The 19,084-nt window shown below is 39.4% G+C and overlaps 1 protein-coding gene and 1 non-coding gene across 6 annotated transcripts in view; one reads left to right on the plus strand and one right to left on the minus strand.

Moving 5' to 3' along the window:
• Ltbp1 (latent transforming growth factor beta binding protein 1) overlaps positions 1 to 19,084 on the plus strand; it is a 385,515-nt gene that overhangs the window by 277,041 nt on the left and 89,390 nt on the right. For 4 of the 5 annotated variants that reach the window (XM_051181870.1, XM_051181868.1, XM_051181871.1 and 1 more), the window contains 5 exons: positions 439 to 537; positions 6,303 to 6,428; positions 7,410 to 7,535; positions 8,683 to 8,805; positions 12,367 to 12,486. In XM_051181870.1, coding sequence (XP_051037827.1) covers positions 439 to 537; positions 6,303 to 6,428; positions 7,410 to 7,535; positions 8,683 to 8,805; positions 12,367 to 12,486 — 594 coding nt within the window. The remainder of the gene's footprint in view (positions 1 to 438; positions 538 to 6,302; positions 6,429 to 7,409; positions 7,536 to 8,682; positions 8,806 to 12,366; positions 12,487 to 19,084) is intronic. The other variant, XM_051181869.1, reaches the window with a different exon arrangement.
• Positions 14,484 to 14,587, minus strand: LOC127220175 (U6 spliceosomal RNA). The gene has a single exon (XR_007834353.1). It is a non-coding gene; the product is annotated as a U6 spliceosomal RNA (small nuclear RNA).

The following is a 19,084-nucleotide window of genomic DNA, read 5'->3' on the forward strand; positions in this document are numbered from 1 at the left end:
GATATGTGTTGTTTATAAGGGTATTCATGTGTGTGTGTGTGTGTGTGTGTGTGTTTGGTGGGTTATTGGATTGTATTGTTGCATTTTATTGTGAAATGTATAATGTAGTAGGTTCCTACCCTGGAACAATGTTAGTGTAATAGGAAATGTCAGCCTCTCACCGTCTTCAGTGATCAGGACTAGTATGCATTGTCCAAATACTGGAGTTTTTTATTTATCAAATGGTCATATTTTTTGAATTCTGGATTTTTCTTAGTTTTTTTTTTTTTAACTAAATAGTCAAACCAGAACTATGACTTAATATCACAGCTTTTAGGATCCTAATCAGTTCTTTAACAGAGCTACTGTTTTAGTAGAGTAAGTTATACTTCCAGTTTACCCAAGGATGTCAGGGAACATAACAAGGTTTCATTTTCTTATCTCCCTTTCTTCGTGTAGTAGTGATTGAAAAGACATCACCCCCTGTGCCTGTAGAAGTGGCTCCTGAAGCTTCCACGTCTAGTGCCAGCCAAGTGATTGCTCCTACACAAGTAACAGGTCAGTGGAGTGTTTTCTGTGTTTTGCATCCTATGAAAATACATGTGGGGACTGCACGTCAAATGAATTTATCAAATGCATGAGATTGACCATCACTAGGTTAGTTATGACAGCAAATGTATTAGAAATGACTGTGCATAAATAAATCAGGGTATATTTGCAATGGAATATTATAGAGCTATTAACATTTTTAAAGAATATTTAATGTTTTAGAGCAATATTTCTGTAATAATACTTATTAAGGAATGTAGGACACAATGTCATGATGCCAATTTTATTTCGTCATTAAACAAAACTATAGAAATGATCCTGAATGTCTTTTTTTTTCAAATATTTATTATTATTTTCAGATTATGTATATGTATGTATGTATGTATGTATGTATGTATGTATGTATGTACATGTATGTAGGTGGGAGTGGGGCCTGTGCATGTGTGAGTGCCATGTCTGCAGAGTCCAAAAGAAGTCCTGGAGCCAGTGGTTGCCAGTCACCTGACATGGGTGGCTCTGAAAGAGCAGTATGTGCAGTTAACCACTGAGCCATCTCTCTGGCCTTAGTGGTCTTGGTTTCATCACTTAAATGCAAACATGTGAGCAATAACAAGTGAGATTTTCTGGGCTTCAGCTTGAACTGCTGAGCTGATAGAAAGAAAGATGAGTGTAACCCTGCTATGCAAAGTTGTCAGAAGACAGCTCAATTTAGTCTGGCAGATATTCAGGGTTAACATCTGCTATCATATTGGAAATGCAAATATTTCCTTCCAGGAAACAAGTGACCCTGAATTTTTTCTTCCTTTTTGTATAACAGCTGTAAAGTGCTTCCACTTCCTCTGGTAAAATAACTTTTTGGAAGGAATCCATCCTTAGGAAGAAAATTATAAATAGAGGGGCTTCTAATTGATGTATTTACAACTTCAGAGCTATTATGGAACATGAGTTCCACTAGAATGAGAATACTGTTTCATGCCAAATTCCATTTTCAGTCAAAATGTAAATATTCCGGATAGTTAAAGCAATGAGCAAAGAATTAGAATTAAAAAAAAAAACCTCACATCATTTATCACAGGAATGTTGAATAATTTTTCTCCTTTAACATCTAGGCAGATGTCTTACTGCTGTTCTCTCCCGTAGTTGAAGGAATGGAGTAATCTACGATTCTAAAATAAACACAATCAGTCCCATTTACTCAGTGATGATATCTCTGTGATTGCAAGACTGGAAAGGAGCCTTTTTGGATCTAGCCACACACCCTTGAACAAGGAATATTATACAAGGAGCAGAGTATGTGATGGCTTGCAGCATTATTGATCTACCATTTCCAAATCAATCATGTATTTCAGCATATACATCCTCAATTTCACACAATGTCACAATAGCTGAAGGATATGTTGAAAAATCAAATCTTTATTTCTCTAGCAAATATTTGCAAAGTGTAAACATCTGTTTCAGTTGCTGTGGGACAATGTCTGCTCCTCCTGGGGTAGTTGGGAAGCCAGGGCATTTTAATAATCCTTCCATGAGTTAATACTTGATGTCTCGCTCTTCCTGTACTGTCTCCATTGCCCTTACAGACCACCAGGAGTTACTCTTCTGCCCCCATAACTGCCTTATGGAAACCTCCATAGTGACCATAGCCAGAATGTTTTCAAAGCTATTTGCTGGTCTGGGTTGTCCAGAACTCAGAGTTGACCCCTTCAAAAATGTTTGCCCCTGCAGCATATCCCTGCTGATATTATAGTCTCAAAGCCTATGCCGATGAGAAATGAACAGGTTGTTTAGGTGTAAAACAATCACTTTTTGCTACCCCAGCCCCATTGTCTGTGTATCAATCACTTTGTTCATCCATCAATCACACGATGAAGAAATGACCTCAGGGTCAGCATGCCGGTTTTCACAACTGGCCCAAGGCTTCTTTTTTCACTGAGTTTTTTTAAAATAAGCACGCTGTTAAGTCTACCATAGACCTTCTTGAAGAGAGGCACAGAGAATTTGGCTTTTCACTGGCTTTTGCTCATAGTTCTTTCCCCCTCCCCAAGTACTCAGTAGATCATAAAAAAAAAAAAAAAAAAAAAAAAGGAATGGAATAAGATTCTTGAGATGGCGAGGGTGAAGTTGTATCAGGGCAGAACTGTCTTGTGACCCAAGTGGCACACATGTATTTTATAGGGCACAGGAAAGAGTCCAGAGGGGGATTCACTTGACCATCTCTCTGGAACACCAGTCTCTGGAACAAAAGATGTTTATTTTCACCAGGGAGCCCTTGAGGGCAGGAATCAGCTCTATCTGAGTGACCTGGCCTCAGTGGTATGTCATAACTGTGTTTCGAGAGCTTCTGTAGACAGTTCCTAAAAGAAATGTGTGTCTCTTCATAAACTGGCCCATTCTATAGAAATGAGGTCAGTAGTCTGCAGGTGAGCATCTCTTAGGAAAATGTAAAGCATTTGCCATTAAGATCAGAAAAATCAGAAATCTTTTCCTATGAAGACAATATCCTCAGGACTCACTCACTCACCTTTCTGTGCTCTCTTTCTCTCTCTCTCTCTCTCTCTCTCTCTCTCTCTCTCTCTCTCTCTCTCTCTCTCTCTCTCTCTCTCTGTGTGTGTGTGTGTGTTGAAAACCTAATATGGAATGAGTAAAATGTGAGGAAGACATACTCTAAAAGGTTCAAAACATACATACATATACACATTTGTTTGCATGCATATGCATGCACACACACACACACACACACACACACACACACAAACACACACAGAGAGAGACAGAGACAGAGAGACAGAGAGAGATAACTACATTCATGTGTGCATGCAGGAAATCAAACCCAAAACCAGGGCCTTGCTCATACTAGGCAAGTACTGAGTTAAAATTCCCAGTGCTTAGCTTTTGGAGGTAGGGTCTCAGCATGTAGCTCAAGCTGACTTTGAACCTTCAGTTCTCCTATTACCATCTCCCAAGTGCTGGAATTGTAGAGATATAATGCCAGTCCTAGCTAATTTACGCTAACTTTCAGAAAAACAATGATTTTGGCCAACTTTTTGGTGTCTGCTTAGTAGAAAGTAGATAGGCTATCTTGAAGGTGATTGGGGCTCTTTTTGTCCAGGAGGGTGGAATCTTGCTAAGCAAGTGAATGGAGGCAAACTTTGAGGAAAAAACATTGGAAGTTATAATAACTAATCATTGTAAAAATGGGATAACCAATGTAAAAGTTAAGTGTGTTCTAAGAATGATCCTCCCTCCCTCCCTCTGTCCTTTCCTCCCTCCATTCTTGATGCCTGTCCTAGTACCCTCTAGTGGTGTCAACATGGCAGTTCCATACATGTTTTAGTGCCTCACCAGCCAGGACTAATGTTTTTGGCTATGCCTCTGAATGCTTAATCTAAAAGATGTCAACTCAAAGCTCTCAAATGTTCTTTACCTGTGTAACCTCAACCCTCATCTCTAATTTAATGTGCTGGATTGAAAAGAAAAGCCACTGTTACTCATGTCATTTTCCACAACCAAAGAGTTAGCATTGTTAATAATTTTTTCTGCAGATGGTTAACAGGACACAACAGAACAAGCATAAGAGAAATAATTGGAATACATTGATGAACTGTGGTGTGGGAATGTATTGAGTTCTGTCCCACGATCCCATGTTTATGGAGCCTTTTATTCATATGTAAAAAATTCCAACCTATAGTTATGCCCCCAAAATAACAAATAAATATTTGCTAATCAAGAAATTGGTATGCATGAGGGGATTACAGTGATCAAACCTTTTTGTATAAACCCTAATTTTATAGCCTTTTAGTTTGCTCTGAATCATTGCTCTAGTATGTTCATGATGATTAATTCATGTTTCAAGTGTAGACTTCTCTGTTTTAAGAAAATGGCCAGAATAATAATGTGTATAGGAATATCAATAATTAGCAAACCAAGATCTTGAAATTCCAATCATTTCCAAAGAAGGTGTCTACTTATAATGGATCAACAATAGTTAGAGCTATATTTTTTCTACTATGAAAGTTGCATAAGATAATTTTTTACCTAAAACTCTGTGAGCAGAATGCAATGAAAGTGTTTTCACCTTTTACCTTCAGAGTTTTGTCAGACATAGAAATGATATGGTATTTATTTTATCTTACATGTATGGGTGTTTGTAGCAAGTCTTTGTCCTGCCAGTAAGCTCCCAAGTAATGACACAAAGACTTCCTATTAATTATGAACACTTGGCCTGTAGCTTAGGCTTGTTCCTAACTAGCTTTTACAACATAACCCACTTATATTAATTGACATTCTATCGCATAATGTTACCTCTCTTCCATCTTGCACCTCTTGTTTCCTCACCATGTCTCCTGGCATCTCCTGTGCACCTAGTTTCCTCTTGATCTTCCATCCTCTCCCTTGAAATCCTGCCTATGCCTCTTGCCTATCTGTTGGCCATTTAACCTTTTATTATGCCAGTCACAGCAATATATCTTCACAGTGTGTTTTTTCCTGCATGTATATATGTGTACCATTTGAGTGCCTGGTGCCTGTGGAGGCCAGAAGAAAGAATCAGATCCCCTAGGACTAGATATTGCAGACTGTAAATGTTGAGAGTTGAATCTAGTTCCCCTGAAGCCACCTCTCCAGCCCCATCCTTATTAGGATCTTACATAACTTCATTGTGAGCAATGGTAACATAATGATGGCTAACTTCTTTGAGCTGCACATTAAATCACATTTGCCATTTAGCTCTTCTCTTCAGAGGATCACTCTGAAGGTGGAACTCTGACTATTTCCATTTTGCACTTATAAGAAAGTATGGTCTGGAAATGTCCGAGTAATTCGTCCCATGCTGCAGGACTATGAATGACAACAAAAGTTGTACCTTTTTCTTATTGCAAGCCATAAAAGCCATTGGCTATACTTACCACTCTCTGCCATTATATCTTCTAGCAAGGCTCATTGGAGACAGAATAATCTTAAGTAGGACATTCATCCTAGAAAGGTGTTTTTGTATACCTTTGGGTGATTAAGCTCAGTTTTACACATTCCCAGAAATCTCTACCACCATGGTGTGATGGTGTGGTGTGGTGTGGTATGGTATGTGTCCGTGGTGTGTGTGTGTGAAAGAGAGAGAGGGGGAGGTGAGGAGGGAGAGAGGGAGAGAGAGTTGTGGATATTTAACAGTGTTAATTGTACAGGTTTACTGGAAGCAGAAAGTGTCACTCGAGCATCAGTAGGAAAGCAAGGGAAGGATGAAACAGATTTGGAGGATGGTTCTACTTTGCTAATGCTAAGTGTCCTCACCTTAAAACTGTGAGGTACATGTAGAAGTTTTAGGAATCTGCCTGGATGTTAGAGGTGAAATTTTGCAACAGCTTGATCATTTCTGAGGAATTCACATTTGGGCTGCTAATAAATAGAAAGTTCTAATACATTTCTCATTTGGAGAGATCATATAAATATTCAAATTCCATCACACAAAAAGAAAAAGAATTGAGAGGAGCTCTTTGATAAGCATGCAGGAAGTTACTTTGTGATGGAATGATTTTCTTATAATCTGTATTCATCTTTGAACTTGATTCACTAGGAGCGAGAGATGAGCTTAGGTGGAACTAGCTGATCAGTCACAAAGTAACTGCATGAATTTGCAGTTAGATTTATAGCCCACTGTGTTCTTGTAGTTACGTGCCTGAAATGATTCTCTCAGCTGCTTGAGAAACACAAAGCCTTGCTACATGGGTACAATGAAATGCTAACCTTGTGGTGTTTTTCACATAGTTTTATTTCTTTTAAAGAGATCAACGAATGTACTGTGAACCCCGACATCTGTGGGGCAGGACACTGCATCAACCTGCCAGTGCGGTATACCTGCATATGCTATGATGGCTACAGATTCAGTGATCAGCAGAGGAAATGTGTTGGTAAGAGACATATGTGGTAACTAGACTACTGAATGGGAAAAGGAAATAGAATGTTCCTTAAGTTTAATCATCTTGGGTAAACATCATTGTTTAGTTTTAAAAACAGAACTAAGGCCTGGTTTCCCCAAATGGCAGGATTTAATCCCACCTACAGGGAGGACATTTGCATACAGGTGAACAGTTTTACAAAAATAAATAAAATATGAATTCTAGCAGTAGCTACCAGCAATCGTGCATTTAGCCCAAACAAATCCACACTGATACATGTTGCAGCAATGAATCCACATATACATACAAAAGCTGAAAGGGATTTCTAAATTCAAAAATCTCTACATGCTAGCATGAGGATGCTTTCCTAAATGAGGTGAGGGGAGCTATTCCAGAGGTGATACAGAATTTAGTAAATGATTATAATATGTTAACTCTAAATTTAGTTCTTTTTAAAAGAAAATGCACTATGTCTTAAGACACAGGGAAAATAAATGAAGCAGCAAGAACACACAGCTAATACTTAGTACTTATTTACTGTGTGCATTTCATGGGGTAGGTAAAAGGGGCCCTTCACAGCTGTCTGCTTTCCCATGCATCTATCATGTGTAGTCCCCCTTAGGACCTCAAATACTAAGGAGGAGAAGTAATAGAGATTATCATGGCCCAGCACCCCTCTGAGTGCACTGCAGGTGGCATTGTCCCTGACTGTCCTGATGAAGGTCAACTCCAGTGCTTGGGTGACCCTGCTTGCCAGAATCACCTTCTTTATTAAGCAGGAATCTATATTTTTCTTGAAATGCTAGTGTTATGTTTTGTGGCTTCTTTATTGTTTTAAGTTTTGAAACTTACATATTCCCTACCAGCACTCCTTTTGAGTACTTGGAGATAGAGGTCATTTAGTGTTGGTATTTGATATTTTACAGAACAGGGAAAGTCTTTTTGCTACACAGCTACATAGCCCCAATCTTCCTCATTGTCTCTTGTTAATAGACATCGATGAATGTGCCCAGGTCCAGCACCTCTGCTCCCAGGGTCGCTGTGAGAACACGGAGGGAAGTTTCCTGTGTATTTGTCCAGCAGGATTTATGGCCAGTGAGGAGGGTACCAACTGCATAGGTAATGATGGTGTTCTTCCTGATGTTGGATCTTAGGATCTTAGAGGGTGTGGGGGTGGGCCAGTTTGGGGCTTCTACAAATAACCCAACATCCTTTTATTAAACATCTGCTATGGGGTGACAATCTACTTGGTACTGGGGGACAGCAATTTGGAAGGAAGATTATCAAAGGTGTGTAAGGCAAAGAGGTTGTTTTGGGGGTTTCCCACTGCCACCATGCAAATCAAAGCAGTGTGACTTGAGAGCATGCTGAATACATCAAAGAGATGATGGCACAGACCATACATTTTCTTCTCATATTTAAGTAATGCTAAGAGAGGTAGGAAGTGATACCTTTGCAAAATACAACTGGTATAGTCACTTTGGAAATCAGTGTAGAGATTTCTCAAAAAACAAATCTAAACAACAATAAAAAAAAAACCCTACAAATAGAAGACCTAAAGATCCAGCTCTACCATTTCTTGATATATACCCCAAAGGCTCTATCCTGCACAGACATACATATACACTTATAGCTATTACTGTGCTATTTACAGTACCCAGGAAATGGAACCAGCCTAGATATCTATCAATAGATGAGTGGTTAATAAAAATGTGAATATGTATGTATGTATGTATATATATACATATGTGTGTGTATCACATATATATGTGTGTCATATACATATGTGTATATGTGGAAGGGTTTTTTCAGCTCTAAATAAAAAATGGGATTACTAAATTTTTTGAAAACATTGTGTGTTGACCTACACTAAACACTGCTTGTTCCCTTTATATACAACCACACTAGCTTTGTATGTATATGTATATGTGTGTGTTTGTACGGAATGGGTATGGCTAGAGACCAGGCAACCAGAAAGGAGCACATAAGAAAGGGGGGATTAGAGGCTTAAAAGAAGGGGATTATGGGGCTATAGAAAATGTGTAACATCAAGGCAGAAAGGGGGACATTGGGAGAGGAAGGATATAGGTCAGGGAAGCAGCACGAATATGGGGGTAGGGGGATCAGGTTGGGAGGGGATAAAAACAAAAACTAAGAGTGTTTGTAAAGGCCCTAAAAGAAATCTATTACTTTGTATGGTAATTATAAACTAAAGAAAAAAACATAAATAAAAATAAACCTGAACAATATTTTGTGTTTCACACAGATGTGGATGAATGTCTGAGGCCTGATGTGTGTAGGGAGGGTCGCTGCATCAACACTGTTGGGGCCTTTCGGTGCGAATATTGTGACAGCGGTTACCGGATGACAAGGCGGGGACACTGTGAGGGTGAGTGTGCTCACGAGACTCGGAGACCTGTGTGTCACAGGACTGTGAGATGCAGTCTGGGTCTAGATCCAGGGCTAGTAGGTAGCTCCATGGTTCTTGCTGTTCTCCTCAGTTCTGTTCCCCACCTAGTGAGTCCCTGGTCCCTCCCCTCTGCTCGATGCCACCTTCCCTGCTCACACCCTCTGTCTGACTTCCGTGGTTCTGTCTGCCTTATTTTCTATCTTAATGTTCTCATTATTTTTCACACTGGGAGCTGTCTATCCTGGTGCTTGGAGTTGCTAACATAGTTAATTGCTGATTATTCTGGAATGAGGCCAGACTTAATTACAATGTCTGGCTGCTCACTCTTCTGTAAATATGGTGCAGGTGTAACCTGTGTTTATTTTTCATTTTTGCCCTTCCCATCTTGTTGCATTCCTTTGTCCTAACTGCCTTCTTTTACATGTATTCAGGAACTTTCTCACAGACTGTTTGAAGCACTGTCTGACCAGGTTGTAGTCCTAGTCTGACAGTGCTAGATAACATTTCTTAATTGCATTTACAGAAATTATTCTCATTAGCGAAATGTCTTGGAAACTATGTATAGCATGGTCAGAATTATGTTCCGATTGGTATTTCTGTTGATGCAGGTATTCACCTTACATTAGATCTTTTTGAAACCCCTATGGTAATTTTTTTGGGGGGGTAATTATTTTCTCCAGAAAAATAAAGTAACTTTAGCTGCAATTTTGGCAGGGACCCACAAGAACAAAGTTAGGGGTCCCTTACTTGCTGCTTGAAGGGTTTAGACTTAGATGTGGTGTTGGGTCCTGGAACTCCCTGTCTGGTTTTGCCTGCAGCTGCCTGAAGCTCTGTATCTTGTCTGCTGTGGGCAGGCTTCTAGAGCTAGGGAACAACAGGCACATTGGGCCAGTTTTCTCTCAGCTGTCCCTTGGCTTGTGCTTGTTGGTTCCCCTTCACACTCGGATGACCTAGGCCTGGAATGAGAACTAATTAGACATTTCTTGGCAGCCCATACCTGCCTGTCCTATTGGCCTCTTGCCTCAGCCCCTCGGGTTCTAACTCTAGAGACAAGTGGGAGTGTCGTATATTATTGGATGTCTGGTCAGTTTGGGTCAGAGCAGAGGTATGAACCTTCCCATTGATGGCCTGGTGCCATTGGACAGGCACCAAAGTGACCCCATTGTCCTCTTCTAGGGAACCCTCCCTCTGCAGTAGAGAGTGTAAGAGTAGAAAAGCATGGGCGGGGATCAGCTGACAACTATCACTCATCATAACTGTGTGCTGTAAACCTTAGTTTGTTGCCTGTAAAAGGAGAGCCATGAAACAAATTGGCAGGGTCATTGTGGACATGAATGTGTGTGGCTGTAGCCTGTGTGACACCTGTCATCTACTTTTCAGGTTTAAGTTTCTTTAAACCATCTTACATGACTCTTTGTTCTTCCCTAAGTCTTCTGTGTCTCTATAGTTATTGGCTCAAGCAAAAATAGTGCTAAGAACTGGAGATGAATTTATTTGACAAATATTCATATGCAAAGAAATAAAACACTAAACCTAATTACATTCTGTATGTAGTCCCAAAGTAGAGAGAGGATATTTAAAGAATGAAGAAATTAATAGTCTAGGAAAATTAAAAACTGTGATTTATATCTGATAGAATATTCAGTAATAATCTGTGGGAATTATTTAATGCTTGTTAATATGTTACCAGAGTTCCTGGGTGTGCTTTATTCAATGTCCTCAAAAAGGCTTGAAAAGAAAAATAAGCCAAATGATGTGACTATTTTCTAATTCCATGGTGGACCAGGACCAAAGGTCCCCAGGCCTCTGGCTCCCTGAAGCCTCTCTCAGATGTCATGGAGTGAGCAACTTTCAAACAGCACTGTGTCTCCAAGGAGCCTGTCATAATTTCCAGACATTATCTCATTTGCTCTCACTTTGTGACATTAAAATGTCACAAGGCAGGTGGCCCCAGATTTGTAGATGAAGGATAAGCAGGAAGTGCTGTGGCAGATCCACAGGTACTGCCTTAGGCTGCTTAACTAAAACCAGCTGTTTGTAGGGCCAGTCTAATGCCAATCTCCAATTTGGCCATTGCATTTCCATTGCAAAAAGAAAACAATATTTACAATTTATTTATTGAAAAATAAAACTGGTAAACATAATTTTGTAGAAGTCCCAGAACATTGGACCAAAGGGGAAAAAAAGAGGACAGAGATAGAGATAGAGAGAGACTATGTGTCATGTTTATTGGCAAGAATAAGAAGTTTTCACTGATAGAAAAAAAGTCACAGCAATGGCCTGGTGCTCCATGATCTTGAACTATGTCCACTTTAAGCATCTTTCCATAAATGTGTCTCTCACAAAATGGTTTTAAAGGTAGGTAAAAGGAAGACACCAAATTATTTAATTAATGAGTGAATTCTGTTTATGTTTACTTTCATGTTTTGGTTTGCATCCTAAAGGTATGTTTAAATAGGCATGTTTTGAGGTTCTCTGTCCTGTATCCTTTGCCTAGACATTAATTGTATTTCTCTAAATACAAAATTCCCTCTCTAGGAAAATTACTTTCTACTAAATGGAGACAGTGGCCCCATACAAGTGCTATTTTAAACCAGAACCCCATCTCTTTCCCTGCTTTTAGTATCCTGAAAAGAAATTACTACACTTAGGACTAACAGGATAGCTAAGTGGGTAAATGTGTTTGTTGCCAAGTATAGCAATCTGAGTTCAGTCCCCAGGACCCACATGGTGGAAGGAGAGAACCAATTCTCACAAGTTATCCTCTGACCTTCACATGTGCACTCTGGTGCATGCATGTGCACATGTGCACAATCATGGTGCACACATGCATGCACATGCACACTTGAGGTGCACACACTCCTGCACACACATGCAAGGTGCACACACATGCCTGCACATGAGCACACACTGACAAAGTCCCAACCATATCTGACGTGCTTTCTCACTTGAGAAGAATTGTAATTAATAACATCCCTTAGCAGTAGATAGTAAAATTGACATCTTTAGTGAAGGATACTTATAGATGGTCATATATCCCTTGCTGGAAAATTTTTGAAGTATCTAATTAGTTCATTCTCCCCTAATTCTCTTTGTGCCTCTGAGGAATTCATATAATGTGAAAGATTTTTAATGACTTGAGCCTACAAAGTCCTCTAAGTCATAAAAGCAATGTGAAGATTTCCTTAAAGACAGAGAACGCCTCTACCAGCTGGATATGTGACTTTTTCACACTCTTCCTCATTTCTTGTTTCTTTCTGGAAAACAGTGCTTTCATTGGAAAGAGTTGATCCACAGTGTGGTCTTAGAGGTTCCACTGCCTCCTAGAGTGAGAAGGTCACTCTTCCAATGTATGTAAATGTAACCCTGCTATATCTAATTGTGTGCTCCTGTTGGATATTTGCTACTTGACACCCTGGCTCCCATAGTTATCTTCTTCCCTGCAATATAAGATTGATTTTCCTCACGCCTATGATGAAATTCAGAGTTTGCTTCAGCCTTCTGATAAAATGTTCACCAGCTCACTTCCTAATCTTTCAGATATTGATGAGTGTCTAACACCAAGCACTTGTCCTGATGAACAGTGTGTGAACTCCCCAGGCTCTTATCAATGCATCCCCTGCACAGAAGGCTTCCGAGGCTGGAATGGACAATGCCTTGGTAGGTACCACCACACCCCCATAGGGGCTTCTGTTCCTTTGAAAATAATGATGAAGTATAAGAAATTCATGTGATTCTCAGAAAATTCTTGAGTAATTTTTAATTGTGGAGAATGCAAGGAAATGAGTTGGCACAGAGGATACAAAGTTCTAAAAAGTACAAATAATTCTGATTGACCCAAACTATACCCACTAAGTTTTTAAATAAAATTAAACAAAATGATAAGCATTACAGGAAATAAAGACAGAGAAAATGGCTTTAAAAAAAGGGAGAAGTATATGTTCATAATCCCAGCTACTTGGGTGTCTGAAGCAGAGGGATTGCAGGTTACAGTTTGGCCTGGGGTACATAGCACAATTCTCTCTCAGAATGAAAATAACTGGAGATGTAGCTCAGGGATAAAGCTCTTGCCTAGCTTGTGTAAGTTCCCATGTTCAATCCCCAGTAATGGACTAAAAGAAAGGAATTACAGCGAGATGGAGTGGGAGATTGGGCATGGCAAGAAGCTGGCATGCCCACACAGAGTTGCTGAGGAAGAGAAAGTATTCTGCTTGCTGGGGTTCTCCTTTGTGCATCTGTCTGCCGGTGGCTGTTTTGTTTTCTATTGAGCTCTTGGTTCTTCCAATGGATGCAAACATAATCTTGCTGTATCTTACTGTATAGCAGGAGAGATTGTTTCAATTGTTAAGGGCACAGATTACTCTTGTAGATGATATTGGTTTAGTTCCCAGAATACACTGGGTGTCTCACAACTCCCCATGACTCCAGTTGACTCCAGTTCCAGAGGCTCTGTTACCATCCTCTGGCCTCGGGAGCACTGCATACATCTGGTGCACACTTGAGCATGGAAGAAAACACACATGGAATTAAAATAACTTTCTTTTAGAAGTTGATGTCTTTCCACTTCATGTTAGAAGTTCAGTGTTTCATTCATTCCTACTTTCATTTTGTTCAGGTCATATAGTAACTACACAGAGGGGGGTAAGGGAGAAAGGGAGAGAGAGAATTGTTTCACATCCTAAAATCATCAAGAAGCAAAACCTATCTATACCTTCTCCCCTCATGGCCCTTACTTCTCTGATAGAAAAGAATGTCTCATATACAAACACCTTCCATGTAGGATAGATCAGTAGAGAGCATATTAGGAAGAAAATCTGAAATAATATAAATCATAAAATGTGTTGCCCTCAAACTCTCCTTAGTGATCATTTAGATATGGGAGGAAGGGAGACTATTTCTGGCCAAACAATATGTGTGAAAGGGAATTATAGAAAAATTATGAAGCTGGTTGTCCAACAGGCCAATGTAGTTGATCCCAGAGAATACAGAAAACATGCTGTAAAATTTGAGGACAGAACAGGCAAGGGCTCTTCTACCCAGTTATGAATATTGATTTTTATTCTGCTTACTCTGGGAAGACATTTAGGTGCTTTAGAAGGATGAAGATAAGTTGGCAGCAGGGGCACTCCCAGTGATGGAGCTTTGGTCTCATCACCAGCCTGTCAGGACCTGTGCAGCCAGTGTTGCTGGTACACATGACCCTGTCCTAAATCCCTATCCCATTGTCATCTACATTCCCATCTCCATCCGCATCCCCATCTGCATTCCCATCCACAACCCATCCCCATTTGCATTCATATCTCCATCTGCATCCCTATCTGAATCTGCATTATCATTTCCATCATCACCATCTGCATCCCCATCTCTATCTGCAGTCCCAATTGTCCATTGTTTATTGATAAACAGATTGTCTGTGTCATTGACACTACTCAGAAGGTGCTTTTTGTTTTAATTTTCCATTTGGCATATGATTCAGGTGTGTGTGTGTGTGTGTTCTCATTTTCACATACTAGTATATGAACCAGAAGTAGTTCTTTAATCAACTCAGCCTTAACTAACTGTAGTTCATAATGGTGTGAACACATCCTGACTCATGGATTCACTAATGTTATGTATCTAAATATTGGTGAGTGATCAAATGATGGTTCTTTAGTATAAATAGCAGTGAGTTCTTCATGAATTTGTACATCATCCTTGTGCAGGGGCCAAGCTAATCTTTGTATTGTTCCTATTTTAGTATATATGCTGCCGAAGTGAGCACAACACTGAGTTCTTGTAAATCATTTGTTACTCAACTACACCAAAGTCACACTCAAGTTCCATATGTTTGCACTGCTAAGGTCTTACATTTCTGTGTTAAGAGTAGGCAGTAGACCTTTTCTGTCTGCTTTGTGTAGAATGTCAGGCTCTATGACATGTAGATAAAGACTCCCTTCCAAAGTAGAATTGCCATTCCATTATTTTTCATATATTGAACTTGCTATTTGTTTCAATTTTCCCATGAGGGACTTTTTTTTTATATAGATTATACTGAAACCAATTTTCTAATTTAAGTTTTTATTGGCAACAGAGTGTTGAAAATCAGTGGGCTATAAAGCATATACTACATACCCACACATATAGTTTATTTAAAGTCCTATTAGGGGTACTTTGGGCCAATCAGAATTATTTGTTCCTTTTAGAACTTCATGTCATCCATACCAACTCATTACACATGCATGCATGCATGTGCTCCCACACACACATACACATACATGGAGGGAGGGAATAAGGGAAAGAGAGAGAGCAATCTGGGTAGAATTATAAACATTTCTGATAATGCTAATAAATGCTGATCTTTACTGTCTTTGTTTTTCAGTTCTATCCACTATTCTTGGGTAGTCTAAATACTTTTTACAAAGTGCAGTATTAGCCAAGCATGACACATGCCTTAAGCCCAGCTCCTGTGAGGCCAAGTCAGGAGGAATATGAATATGAGGAGAGCCTGAGACACATCAAGTTCCAGGTCAGCTTGAACTGTAGAGTGAGACTGAATCCAAACAATCCCAAGCCCCCAAAGAAGCTGCAGTGTATCTTTGAGTTGAGCAAAGTGTACCACGCCATGGGGTATGTTTGTTTGGTTGTTTAGTGAGTATGTCTAGTGCCTTCTGGGCCTCGGGTGTTCTTCAGAACAGCAGAGACTGAGAGGGAATGGCATGAAGTCTCTCTTCTCACTGCACTTGTACTCTAGTGTTCAGCTTCACAAGTTAGCAAGTGGATGGCACAGAGTCCACCGCAGTGAGTTTCATGAAGAAAGAGAAATGAGCCTGAAGGAGAAAGGGATGTAGCTAGGGAGCATTAGAGACTGTGATATTCAGAGTGCTCAGACATGTTATAATAAGATAACCATGCAGTAGTGGTCTTCCATCTTGGTGGACAAACACCTTTATTGACTCAGGTCTTCTTTACTTGCTGAACAAACTCCTGAGCTATCTTTCCAGCTTGATATATTTTTTTTGTTGTTGTTGTTGTTTTAATATCCTTTGAGTTCAGATAGGTTAGGATATTTTCACAATCTGCTTTTTCCCTTCCATTTTAATTAAATTTTTTTATGTAAGAACATTAAAAACCTTTAATGTCCTGTAGTCACTTTTTTTTGGAGGAAAATCCTAGATTTGGAACGCATTAGCTCTCATCTCAAGAGAAGACAGTACCTGACCACATGGCTGTGATGTTTCAGTACCTTAAAGGTCTCTGTCTCATCTCATGGCATTTGTTTTTTACATTAATGTATTCAAACAAATGAAATGTTTTATATAATATTACACTTTGTCTTTTTTCAAAATTGTCTATACACATGCCAATTAAACTGGTTTTCGTTTGTTTGTTTGTTTGTTTGTTTGTTTTCTGTTAAAAGACTTCCTTAAGTATTGGCTGTTTAGGGTTGGAAAGATTGCTCATGATTAGCTCAGTTGCTGCTTTGCAGAATACTTAGGTTTAGTTCCCAGGGCTCACATATGTGCTCACAACCATCAGTAACTGCAGTTCCTGGGAATCCAGTACCCACTTCTGACCCTTAAGGACACCACACATACATAATATACTTACATGTCAGAAAACCATTCATATACACAAAATAAAATAAAAATAAATCTTTAAAAAGAATTCCCTTTAAAAATTAAAAAAAGAAAAAGAATGGCTATTTCATACAAGGAAATGAGGTACATGAAAATGGCGTAAAGGAACTTCTTATTTTGCTTGCTAAATAAATTTTAAAAATGAAATCTATTTCTGTCCTAATATTCTTGAGCATTTGTTTTGTAATTTAGGAGTTGTTTGTAATATGAGTAAATGCTGAACTTGCTGAGGTCATTTGTGACCTACCTGTGTTCATGCAGTGTAATCTGATCCTACCTGTCAAAGCAGCTTCTTGGTTTATGAATCAGAACAGAAGTTGTGTCAAAACAGGTAAAATGTTAGGAGGTATTGTCTGGGGTGGGTGCTGTCTTTTTTCTGCTGTTTGACTCAGGGTGCACAGTTCTCCATTCTTTGTCATTTATTATCCACTTCAGACATCATTAGGGACCATTCTCTACCTAGCACGTCATTCCTTGAGTCTTTTGTCAGCTTTTCTTGGCTTCAATGGCTATTTCATCACTCTAGGTTATAGCCAGTTCCAGCTGGCTGTTTGAACCAGGGCCTGTTGTAAGGGAAGGCAACCTGGCGGGTCCTCAGTCATGGGCTTCACTTACAATAGCCTGATGAGAGCCATGCCCTATGGAATACCTGGGCAGTTAGTTGTTTATAGGTACATTCAGTATCTCTGAAATTAGGTGTGAGTTAGGCCATGTGACCTCCTTGAAGTTTAGTTTCATTATCTGTAATATAATAAAGAAGGGTTAAAACATCTTTGAATGACGTATTACCAGAATTAAATAAGCAATATGAAGCACATTGTCTGATATATGATTGGGTCCAACAAATATAACTTCCCAGCCATATGGCCTATTTATTACCTGAAATACAAACACAGCAGTACTATGTTAAATAAACTATGTTACATGTTCTATGTAACTATGCACTCTTTGGCTTTCTTTAACCCCATTGCATATAATTTTTTACTCTCCCTCTGCTATAGGAACTTTCTAATATGAACTAATTTTGTGGTTTTGCTTTAACTTTTTAACATTTTTATATTGGTGGGATATACTTCTTAGGGTTAGGGTATGTCTCTGTGGGATCATTAAAGATTCCTAATAACCATTAGACTTTATGATGGATTTAGCTCTATATTGGTGCTGCTGTTTCCTGTTTCTGCCCGTTATTCTGTTTGCTCACCCTCACAACTCAGAATGTTTGTACAAACTGAGTGTGTGCAGCTGACCCTTCTTAGGTTCACTTTACTGTCTTGCTTTGTAGTTGAGTCTGTGACAGACCATGTGACTTGGGAATGTTTGGAGTTTTATTATAGTATTGCTTCTTTGTTACTCTCTTTGGGGTAACAGCCTGGCTTCAAGGAAAGCCTTTTCAGGGTGGTGGGCCTGGGCACTTGAATAACCTAGTGTCTTGATCAGGCTCAGAGCCCTGGTAGGATAAACATGGAGAACACATTGTTTACATCACATTTTCAGAATTTAGATCTCAGTGGTAACTTCTGTGGACTGTGTGAGCATTTCTAGACTGCTCTGAACCTGAAGGTATGATACTGCAGAGGCCTTTTTGCTTACTATGGTAGATTAGCACATTGTGAGAATACACAAACACCAGTCTTGTGATCCAGCTGCTGTATAGAAAAGGAGTCTTCTAACCAGCCTTCACTGAGCTCTTGACCATGTGGTCACTAGAAACAGCAAAAGTCCCTACTCTGCATTATTTCATTGAATTATCACACATAGGGCTGAGTTTCCTGGCAGCATCTAGGTACATGCGGTCAACAGACTTGATTCTTACTACTTCCCTGCACCACTGCCTGCCCTGAGCTGCCTATTTCTCTCTCACTGATTCCCTTCTCCCTAAATAGTCCTTAGTTCTGCTTTCCTATCATGTATATTCAATTATCCCCCCCAACTGCCCTGTCCTTCTCTTAAGATTTCTTCCTCTCCTCTCATGACTCCCTACACACACATACACACACACACACCCCACATATATGTCTTTTTGAGTCTGGATTATTTTTGCTTAACAAATGATTTCTGGCTTCACTATTTTTCCACAAATATGACTTCATTTTTCTACGTGGCTAAATAAAATCTCATGTTATATGGCCATACTCATCCATTAACTCGATGCTACATATCTAGGCTAGTTGCAGTTCCCAGCTATTATGACTAGTAAACATGGATGTTCTAAGTTGTTTTGGAAGTATACACAGGGTTGGTGTATCTGGGCCTTATGTTAATTGTTTTTAGTTAATATGAAGAGTCGTTGTACTGATTTCCTCAGAAGCTTTACCAGTTGGCATTCTCATCAGCTGTGTATGAGAGTTCCTTTTTCCTCACAACCTCACCAACTTTGATTGTCATGTCTTTTCTTGACAGCTGGTGAGATGGAATCTCATGGCAGTTTTACTTAGCATCTATCCTGTGTCTAAGGATATCAACACTTCTTCAAATATTTATTGGTCATTTGTGTTTCTGTTAGGACTGTCCAATTCATCTCCCTGTTTATTGGCTGGATGACTTGTGTTTTGCTATTTAATTTTTAGAATTCCTTATGTATTTTAGGAATCAATTGCATGTCTGATATGTGGTTGGCAAAGATTTTTTTTCTCCAAATTCTG

Source organism: Phodopus roborovskii, unplaced genomic scaffold, assembly GCF_943737965.1.
Source record: "Phodopus roborovskii unplaced genomic scaffold, PHOROB, whole genome shotgun sequence".
NCBI lineage: Eukaryota > Metazoa > Chordata > Mammalia > Rodentia > Cricetidae > Phodopus > Phodopus roborovskii.